The sequence below is a fragment of the Anabrus simplex genome, chromosome 1, assembly GCF_040414725.1.
Source record: "Anabrus simplex isolate iqAnaSimp1 chromosome 1, ASM4041472v1, whole genome shotgun sequence".
NCBI classification, from domain to species: Eukaryota; Metazoa; Arthropoda; class Insecta; order Orthoptera; family Tettigoniidae; genus Anabrus; species Anabrus simplex.
Genome location: NC_090265.1, coordinates 908,671,384 through 908,682,181, shown reverse-complemented (window position 1 = coordinate 908,682,181; position 10,798 = coordinate 908,671,384). Strand labels below are relative to the sequence as shown.

The 10,798-nt window shown below is 39.6% G+C and overlaps 1 protein-coding gene across 1 annotated transcript; it reads left to right on the top strand.

Moving 5' to 3' along the window:
• The first annotated feature begins 418 nt into the window (after nt 1-418).
• LOC137501055 (uncharacterized) lies at nt 419-1,340 on the top strand. Its single transcript, XM_068227933.1, has 2 exons — nt 419-596; nt 688-1,340. The coding sequence occupies exons 1-2, from the start codon at nt 423-425 to the stop codon at nt 886-888; spliced, it is 375 nt and encodes a 124-aa protein (XP_068084034.1). The 5' UTR covers nt 419-422; the 3' UTR covers nt 889-1,340.
• The last annotated feature ends 9,458 nt before the right edge of the window (nt 1,341-10,798 follow it).

Sequence of the window (10,798 nt, the reverse complement as noted above, 5' to 3'; positions counted from 1 at the left end):
GCAATTAATCGTAGGATTAAGAAATATAGGACCCTGTGTTATTGTAATGGATAATGCACCATATCACTGTAAGCTTGTTGAGCATCAACCAACAACGAAATGGAGGAAGGATCAATTAGTGGTAATTATACTTAATTGAATATTTCCTTCTACTGAATGATGTTTAATGATGTTACAGAAATTAATTTTTATTTTTCCTTTAATTTACAGTCATGGTTAAGGCAGAATGGAGTTTCTCCACCAGAAAATGCCACAAAAGATGAGCTGCAAAGGTTGTGTAATATGAATCGAAGTCACTTAAAGAGGTACAGAAGCACGTAAACATAAGTTTAGATAATGTTGTTTACACTCGTGTATTTGACTTTCATGTATGCATAACAATATTTCTCTGTTTCTTTAAAACCAGGTACATTGTTGACGAGATGCTGCACAGTGAAGGCCATACTGTCTTACGACTTCCTCCATACCACTCATTTTTCAATGCCATCGAATTTGTATGGTCTGTGGCAAAACAGTATTATAACAAAACAGTGGCTTCAAGACCTGGTCACGGATTGGACAGAGCTACAGCTGTGTGGAAAGAATCTCTTGATCAGGTAGGCCAAGTGGAAATGTTATTTATTGGATATATGCAAGTGGAGTTTATAATATACTTGTCAGGTTGTGATACTTCAATATATCCTATAGGCGACAGCAGAGATGTGGAGAAATGAAGTAAAACACACTGAGAAGAAGATTGTCGAGTTCTACAATAATGAGGTGAGAGGTCTTCCTGAAGTGGAGGAACTAGTCATTCATCATGGAAGCAGTGAATCGGAGGAGGAAGATGAAGAAGATGAAGAAGAAGAAGAAAGAAGAGAAGCCGAGGAGTTAGCTGTACCATTGTAAGAGCCATTCCATGAGATTAAGAATGTTATAACTTTGCTGGGAAATAATACATTTCTGATTGCCCCGTCCTTTCTGATATAACGAAGTTACATTTCAAAATTGTGGGAATTGTGTATCTACAAGTTACAGGGCGGTATAGATGTGCAGGTGGGGATCAGTGTCCAATCGGAGTGGAATTATCTAGAACTGCTGTGGCGCAATGTGATGAGGAGCGGGCAAGGGGGGGGAGAGAGAGAGGGAGACAGCACTCTGTCACCAATACACGATGTAAACATTGTACGCCTGTTAAAATACTGACATAACTTAAATTTTATACACTATCTAATGGTTTTCCACAGTTCTCTGAAAGTCACAACTCACGTATACTGTATATATATAGAGAGAATTACATATAAAAATACCTGTGTACACAATAAGTAGCCCACATATTAAATATAAATCAATTTGCTTTATGTCGCACCAACACGGATAGGTCTTATGGCGACAAAGAGGATAGAAGAGATAGGAAAGGGCTAGAAGTGGGAAGGAAGCGGCCGTGGTCTTAATTAAGGTACAGCACAAGCATGTGTCTGGTGTGAAAATTGGAAACCACCGAAAACCATTTTAACGGCTGCCGACGGTAGGATTTGAACCCACCATTCCCCGAATGCAAGCTCATAGCTACGCGACCCTAAACGCACGGCCAGCTAACTCGGTCATCTTTGAAAATGTCTTTTTCTATCAGCAGAGGCTTTTTTAAAATCGTCATATTTTGTATAGGCTACAGGAGATGTACAGTAGCCCACTGGTTTTCTGATTAAACATCATTTATTTAATCTATTGCATCAGTCTACTTACATACTCACTGTCCACGTACATCGGTAACCTCGTGATTCGATTATTGAAGTATTGTGCAATGATGCGACATACAAACTAAGAGAATACCGAGTGGTTCTTCCAAATATAAAACAGACAATTTCGAGTGGTCATGAGCATGACTCATAGTCATAGGGTAGGCTAAATAATAATGTTATTGGCTTTATGTCCCACTATCAACTTTTAGGTTTTTTTTGAGACGTCGAGGTGCTGGAATTTAGTCCTGCAGGAGCTCTTTTATGTGTCAGTAAATCTACTGACATGAGGCTGAGCACCTTCAAATACCACCGCACTGAGCTCGGCCCTGCCAAGTTGGGTTCAGAAGGCCAGCGCCTCGACCGTTTGAGCCACTCAGCCAGGTGTGGAGGCTAGAGAGCTGAGTTTAAGTAATTGTCGAACGTCAACTACTTATAAAGATACTGATTGATTAAACTAATACAGTAATTAGAATAACCTAATTGACTACCTACTTACAACCTAGGTACTTTGGAATTGTGTTCTATCTTTTTAACACTGCAAATAAATCCATGTATTGTTTAAAACTCCCTGTAAGAAGAGGACAGTGGATGCGAATAGGTATTATTTTCAAATGAGCTGAGCTCGAGAGTCCATTATAGCATACGATTTTTTCAGTGTACCATGACTCTGTATGTATTGCTTCAGAGGAAGTTCGGCTCCCCGCCAATGTCCAGTGTACCGATAATGAACCATGTGTGTGTTGTGTCTCACTGATCCATGACTGCGTACGATTCTTTCAGTGTGCCATGATTCACTGTGGCTCACTGCAGCGAAAGCTCGACTCCCCGCCAGTGTCCAGTGTGCCTATAAGGAGCCGTGTGTGTCGTGTGGCTCACTGAGCCGTGATTGTGCATGATTTGTGTGCCATGAGCTTGCCGTTCCTGTGAATCGATTCACTCGGACACTGAATGAATCGATACACTGCTTCGAATCAAGCACTCAGTAGCCTACACTAGTAGAGGTACATAGTACATTACCATTAAGATAGATAGCATTGCAAAGTAATTTGTCTTTACCATAATAACAATAATAATAATAATAATAATAATAATAATAATCGTATGGCCTCAGCTACCATGTGCAGACATTTCAAGTTGACGCCATCTGGCTGTCTGCTCGTCAATTTTGACGTTCCGTTATACTCTAGGCCCACTAGATGGCAGACCGAGTAAACCGAAACTCTCTTGGGCGTCTGTGGCTGAGATTTAATGAATTTTGTCGGGTAAACACCAAATGCGTCACCAGAGATCTTTTACATGCCGACATCGTACGACATGAAGTGTCGAATGGACTTTTTTCTGCCCTTCAAAAATCCGACTACCTCTGCCGGGTTTGAACCCGCTATATTGGGATTCGGAGGCCGTCACTCTACCACTGATCCACAGAGGCAGCTGTCTTTACCATGAAATACATCGTCGTCGTACATGACTGAATTACTATCAATATATCTTAGAGAAACTGTAATGTACATGAAACCGAAATTGAGTTAATTTCCACGATACATTCTTCCTATATAAAGGAGACCATGTAGCTTATCCACCTTCATTTCAGCCACATAAATATTCAGCAAAAATTGCAAAATCACATTAAAGGACAAATACAATTTTTTAAGTAGAAATAGTCTGGAACATAGATTAGTGAGGTTGGACATCCTGCGCGTCATCATTCAGGAGTCGCTGTTGAACATACTGTACTTGTCAAAACTAGTAAGTTTCTATTTTACACAATAATAGTGAAATGTTGATGAAGACGACATACACCCAGCCCCCGTGCCAGAGAAATTAACCAACGGTGGTTCAAATTCCCCACCCTGTCGAGAATCAAACCCACACCCTGTGACCAAAGGCCAGCACGCTAACCATTTAGCCATGGGGCCAGACAATAATAGTGAAAAAGCATGTTCACTGCAGCTATTGTTGACAGGATATTTCTTCTCTTTAAAGAACAATGAGTACCACGAATTAATATCCTGTTTTGTTGATTCCTGTAAACTTTGTATGTACGGTTTTGGTTCGCCAGTTCCTAGCGTATCTACTGAATGAAAACTTTGTAGACCAATGGATTCAGTTTTATGTTTATTGCCTTCAGTCGTCACGACAGTTTTTTCAATGACAACAGTCGCTCAATTACAAATCCTGTCAAACCTAACCTAACCCTGCGACAATCAGTGGTTTTCGATGGATCACTACCTAACCGGTCATTATAATTTGTTTTCGGTGGATCACAACCAAACCTGTCCCTATCAGTGGTTTTCGGAAGAATACAGTGGTTTTGTCACAAGTCAATACAGACTCTTGAATCAATGTGTGAAAATGGGAAAGTGTAGAAAACCCTCTTCAGGAATGCCAATCTCTAAGTCCATAGTCTTTTCAGCGTTGTCACACAGCTGAAATTCACTTTAGAAGTAATTGTAAAAAGTCGTATATAGGCTCTACAGATACATAGTACATTACCAATTCCATCTCGATTGCTATGATACGCACACTGCATAGCGGTTTTGCTCTATAGATAAATCATATTATAGTGAAAAAAAATTTGTTTAAAAAAAAAATCTGTCTGGCATGAAGGTCCAGAAGGAAAATACTTTCATTGAATTCTTATTTATGTGCTCACCACCCTAGTAGGTTTAAATAAACCTTATAAATACGTTGTAAGACCCATTCTCGAATATGGATCTGCATGTTGGTTTAATAAATTCCCTAGAGAAAGTTCAAAGAAGAGCGATGCGTTTCGTAACTGGGAATAGAAGGAATACCATTAATTGGGAAAGTCTTGAATCTAGAAGAACTAGAGCTCGCCTGTGTGGTCTTTATAAGAGCTATACGGGAAGGGCTGCTTGGAGTTGTATTAGGAATAGGTTATAACCTCCCTCATTGTATCACTATTTGCAGCGATAGCCAGGAAGCGTTAAAAGCACTATGTGCAGTTAAAACAACATCAAAAATGGTATGGGAATGCCAAAGGATGTTAGATCAGCTGTGTGAATTTAGCTCAGTTACCCTATTACGGGTCCCTGGGCACACAGGTATCAGTGGAAATGAAGAAGCTGACAAACTAGCGAAACAAGGCTCAAAAGGTCCTTTTATAGGACCAGAGCCCTTCCTGGGAGTGTCACTCCGAAGCGTGAAACTGGTAATATCCCAGTGGACAAACCAGTCTCACTTAAGACATTTGGAAGAGGTTAACTATAGCAAGGCAGGCACGTGAACTTATCAAAGGGCCTAGCCAAAGTTATAAAAAGGTCCTGATAAATTTGAATAGGACCAGAATGCGAATGGTAGTTGGACTGTTGACAGGCCACAATACCTTACAGAGACACCTACACATCATGAAAATCAGTCAGGATCCGATGTGTAGAAGATGCGGTAGGGAGGAGGAGACCTCCACGCATGTGTTATGTCAGTGTGAGGCTCTTGCAAGCACTAGACATCGATACCTTGGCTCACATTTCGTGGTACTGGTATCCTTTATAGGAGCACTAGGTCTGGACTAGGCAAACCCGTTTAAGGGACACAAAGGGTCTTCACAGACCTACGTGTGGAGCCCTGCGAAGGCAGGGTTCACCCATTCTTTATCTATCTATCTATCTAACCTCCCTCATACTTATCGAGAAATTATCATAAGCATAAAATTAGGGCCAGAAACCAGCATACGGATGTATTGGAAATAATTAAATTGTGTATGAAACTGTACATGATGCTGGATTTAGAATGACTAGTAGTATTTCTTGTAATATTTTTTTCCATGGAATTCCTTTTTGTACTTGAGTTGTTGTAGTTGTTGGGTAGTATGATTTAACTTTATTATCACTTGTAGTGTTAAGCTAGTAGTAAGTTCAATCTATAGTATTGTAATTTGTAGTGTTAAGTACTGGAAATACTTAAGTTGTGTGTGAATATGTATATAATGACACTGGATTTAGAAAGTTTAATTAGTAGTATTTCTTGCTTGTTGTAATGTTGTTGTTGTTGTTGTTGTAGGGTAATTACGGTTTAACTTCACTTTATTATCACTTATAATGTTAAGCTAGTAGTAAGGTCAACCTATAATATTGTAAGCCAAATTGTTAAGCACTGTAAATACTTAAGTTGTGTGTGAATTTGTATATGATGTTGCTCGATTTAGAATATTAAACTAGCAGTAATTCTTGTTATATTTTCCTTCCATATATCTGCTTCTTGTACTCTTGTTGTTTGTTTGTTTGTTTGTTTCTTTGTTGTAGTTGGGTAATTATGTTAACTTTATTATCACATTACTGTAAGTGACCGTTGCCACCGGGGTATTTCCCATTTGCAATTTATTAATAATAATAATGAGTGACAGAGGTTTAACGTAATTTGGAAGGAATGTTTTGCGTATGATAAATGAGTACCAGTTAACTATTGGGGGCAAAGGCGGTCATGCGTTGAGCTAACCACTCCACCCCACCCCACCAAGTGCCAACGTCATGGATAGTGGAAGCCTTCACCTTCCCCCTTTCCAATGGCTTTCATGGTTTGTACGGAGATGACTTTGCTTTTTGCTTTTAAATATTAGTATTCATGTTTATTATGTTTGTTTATTCATACCCCTGCTTTGTAATTCAGTGACCATGGAATGGCTCTAAATGTTGTAAATTATATTTATATTTACTTGTATTTATTTCCTTTTTCCTTATTGCACACGTTTGTTGTTGTTATTGTTATTACTACTACATATCGCTTAACATGTAAATAAACTAATATTTAATGCAGTAAATAATGCTTATCTCTTCGGATTCATTTCTTCGTTGCGTATTCGTTTTGCTATGACAACATGACTTCTTTATGATATAAATAAATATAAAATAAAAGTATTTCTTCCCAAACATATTTGTTATACGTGCACCAATCAGAGAACCAACTAGGGAAGTACCTCTTACTAAGGTGCATAATGTTTTTGCATACATGTATAATTGAAGAATTGAAGATCCATATACAAGTAAGTGGGTCGCCCATGTGGTAGGCCTATTACGCGTCATAGGAAACTGAGTGAACTGGCTGTGCAGTTTGATCACATTGCTGTTAGCTTGGTTTCAGGAGATGGTGATGTATTCGAACCCCACAGTTGGCAGGTCTGAAGTTTTTTTTTGCCCGTCATTTTCATTTCAGGCTAGTGCTGTGTCTGTACGCTTATTTACATCTTAAATCCTAGCCCTCTTTCCTATCCAATTCTTGCATCACAACCTGTCTTCATGTGATTTAAGCCAATATATATGTAAAAATCTGGTAATGTTGTAAGCTTGAGATACACCAACTTGTAAGCTGAAAATATGTTTAAAATGCCAAATGCCGAAAACCGTAAAAGTTCTTAGTGGGATGTAAAGCTGTTAGCATTATTATTAAAAGGAAGGACATATGTCTTATGTGGTAAGTCCTTGAACTTGCAGAAACCGCAATGAATTATTCAATCTATATTCCCTCCCCCTGTCTTTAAGAATGCAGTTATAGTAATGCATACATCAGAATCAGAATAAAGGCAGGAAATGTTTAACATTATTTTAAGCGAGTGAAGGAGAGAATGTATGACTAGCTCATGTTGGCGGATTCGAGTTCGGCGGTATTTGAAAGTGCTCAAATACTCCAGCCTCATGTCTAGATCTACTGGTACATAAAGAACTCTTGCGGGACGAAATACTGGCACCTCGGTGTATGTGAAAACGATAGAAGTAGATAGTAGAACTAATATTCAATTGTGCAGTGAGCTTGAAGCTGACCTAATTTCCGTTCACGTAGCTTGGCACATTAGTATTCCTATATGTTTCCTGATAACCGTCAAGATATAACCAGCCTGCAGGCTGAAAATATGCCCAATCTCTCTCCTTAGGCTACGGGTTACCGGTATTGAAGAGAGAAGGAAATGTTCGCGCAAAAGAAAGGGAAGTCATTGGACTTTCGAAAATCACACTGCAAAGACTTATTAAACAAATTGCATCGTTTAACACGCCCCTATTTTCAAGAATATGGTTATAGTACGCCTACTGCATATCAAAATAAAGACAGATATATGTAACATTAATTTGAGTGAGAAAGGGTGTTTATTTCCTAAATTTCTCATTGAGCGTGGAAACCGACTTAATTATGAATATCTTGATTTATTTCATCTTAACTTTTATCATTTACTAGGGTAGGGAAACATTTATTATCGGTGTTTACATTGAGGTTAGTTTGTTTGGTTATGTCTGGTGATTTTAATATGTAACCAGGCAGGTTGGCAGCAGTGATCAGCCATTACAAAATAGAGAAAAGAAGAGCATCGGGCGGCGATATTTACTTTCTGGGGTATTTCGTTACGTGGCTATTACTATACGTTTCATCGGTCGAAATGACGTATCTGAATGAGTGAGAATGTGTTCGGGCAGTGACATTACTGCAGGAAGTTTGGAATATTTGTGCATTGTCTACAGACCTTAATGTAGCTTCGTCTGTTATTGAGAGAGTTTGGAAACTGGTACATACACAAGAAAGACAGGCCAAGGGAGAAAAACAAAAACATAGGCCAGAGAAAACCGATGTATGGTGAATTTTTCTCTCCACCGGTGCTCTGGGACTGCCTGGGACCTACAAAATAACCTAAGAGTAGTAACTGGTTGCAGTGTCAGTGACCAAACAATACGCAATAGACTCCGAGAGGCAGGTTTAAGACCACGAAGACCTCATCAGGTCCCCGAATTAATTGTTCGGCACAAGAGAGATCGACTTCGATTTGCTAAGGACCATACGAAATGGCAGCTGCGTCATTGGCGCTATATATTGTTTATAGACGAGTCCCGGTTTCGTCTAACACGGTGCGAAGGACGTATACGTGTATATCGTCGTCATGGTGGGGTGGCATCACAATTGATGGCCGATCGGATCTTCAGATAATCAGAGGCCGCCTTAATGCTCATAGGTACATCAACAAGACAGTACTGGATCATGTTATGCCCATTAAAGTTGTAATGGGTTCTACGTTTATTCTGCAACACGACAATGCGAGAGCGCATACAGCAGCAGCCACCATGGAAACTCTACAGGATTTCGCGATTCAAACGTTAGGCTGGCCTTCTCTGAGTCCTGTCCACAGCCCCATTGAGCATTTATGGGATATGCTGAACAGACAATTTCGGGCCCGTCCTGTAGCACCCCAGACAACTTGCAGAGGTCCTTATTGAGGAGTGGGACTAAATTCCACAAGAAACTGTTCGCAGACTTGTCAGGAGCATGGCTCAGAGATGTGAGGCAGTAATACGAGCACATGAATGGCCTTCCACATATTTAAATGTTTTTTGTGGTCTACGCGAATTAATTGAAGGACTTTCGACTTTGGTTTGTGACATAGCATTGAATTTCTGGTCGTACACCAACATATGTAATAAGAAGTGAACAGGATATGTACATTTCGGTTACATAAAGGTTTCATTTTCCAGCTAAAGTGTCCGTTTCAATCCAACCATTTCTGAAAAAATAACGCAGGAGTTTAAAATCTTATCCCTCCAATTCAGGCATCGTCAATCGAGAGCGAAATGCCTTCGGAGCCAGTTTGCTCCCCGCTCTTGAGGAACGAGAGCAGCTTAGCGAGTAAGTAGGGGAAGAAGTAGGGGAAGTGCATGACGTAGTACGCACTGAAGGTCAGCGGCTCAGAGGTATAGCACATATTTCTGGACAGGTTCGATTGCGACACGATTCGCGTGAACTCACGTGAGGTGACAGTAGTGTGTTCTCGCCTTTATCCTCATACCACACGACGTGCAAACCTAGTCGGTAAATGATGTATTTACTATGGAAGAGAGTTCAGCACAGCGTAGGCCATCAACGCCAACAAGTTTCAAACTACCTTGGGATGAAGAGTATTTGATATTTCAAGAAAATAATACACAAAATATTTATTATGTAATAAAGTATTGAATCACATTAAAAATGTAATCTATAGTGCCGTTGCTCCTTATATAATTCCAACAAGTATGTATGACAAATATGAATGCCGGGAAAGCATAGCGTTACTAGAACAACTTAAAAATAACACACTTGAGGATGTACGTACATTTGATATTACCCTGTCAACTCTATTTATATTATGATGTTTGATAATTCATCGGAGATTATTTATTTATGTACCGGTATGTATTGCTTTGCTGTTGTTTATGGTAACATTTTCGAGCGGCAAGTACAGTACCGCCAGGGTATGCAACCCGCCTGTCCGCTGCTCTCTTGTCACGTGACTGACATCTGTCCCGAGCGGAGCAAGTGACACCGGCTCCCTAGAACAACTACGTGATGACGTCTGCTCTAATTCTTTGATCAGTGGATTTCAAACATGTGTGCTTTACAGAGTGAAAAGGTTTTAAATCACATTAAGTCGATATTGGAAGGTATGGCTTCCTTCTTAACAATTTATATATGACATAAATAAACATAATTTCACCGAGCGAGTGGCTGAGCAGTTTGGCTTGCATACGGAAGACAGTGGTTAGAAACAGCCACAAGGTATTATTGTTATTCTCACTATTTTCTTTTATTAGTTATTACCTGGGTAGTTTCTGATACAATAAGTCAATACCGGAAGTCTTGTTAATGATCAGAGACTTCAAGAACCAACTGAAGCTTTTCCCTTCGGGTTTGTATCCTTGTTCGCAACAGTCTAATCGTTAACTAGACTGGTCGTAATTAGGCCTCCAATAATGCATTTTCTTCGTTACATTTTCAATTTTCTGTCTGGTTCATTATATTAGAAAGGATTTCCCTAACTTAAAAGGGATTGTTATGTAAGCCAGACACAAGCATATCAAGCCCACGCCGCAAGTCCGATGTCGAAGTAATTGGGTCTAGATTGCTAGTTACTCAGTCAAGATCTTCTGAGACCAGAGCACAGAAATGCCACACGGCTTTGCAAAGAACACTCATACCTACTTAGTATTATTTTCACCTAAGCCATTATACAGTAACTGAAGAAGTACTTTACAGCCAATGGAATACTGTAGACGAGCGAATATGAAAACATGGAGCACGGGAAGTAGGATAATTTCAGGACTGTGAACAAT

Excerpts from the sequence above, each read along its gene's own strand:
- LOC137501055 (XM_068227933.1), top strand. The coding sequence starts at position 423 with ATGCTGCACAGTGAAGGCCATACTGTCTTACGACTTCCTCCATACCAC. Across the intron at positions 597-687 it reads GGAAAGAATCTCTTGATCAG|GCGACAGCAGAGATGTGGAG; the intron begins GTAGGCCAAGTG and ends TATATCCTATAG.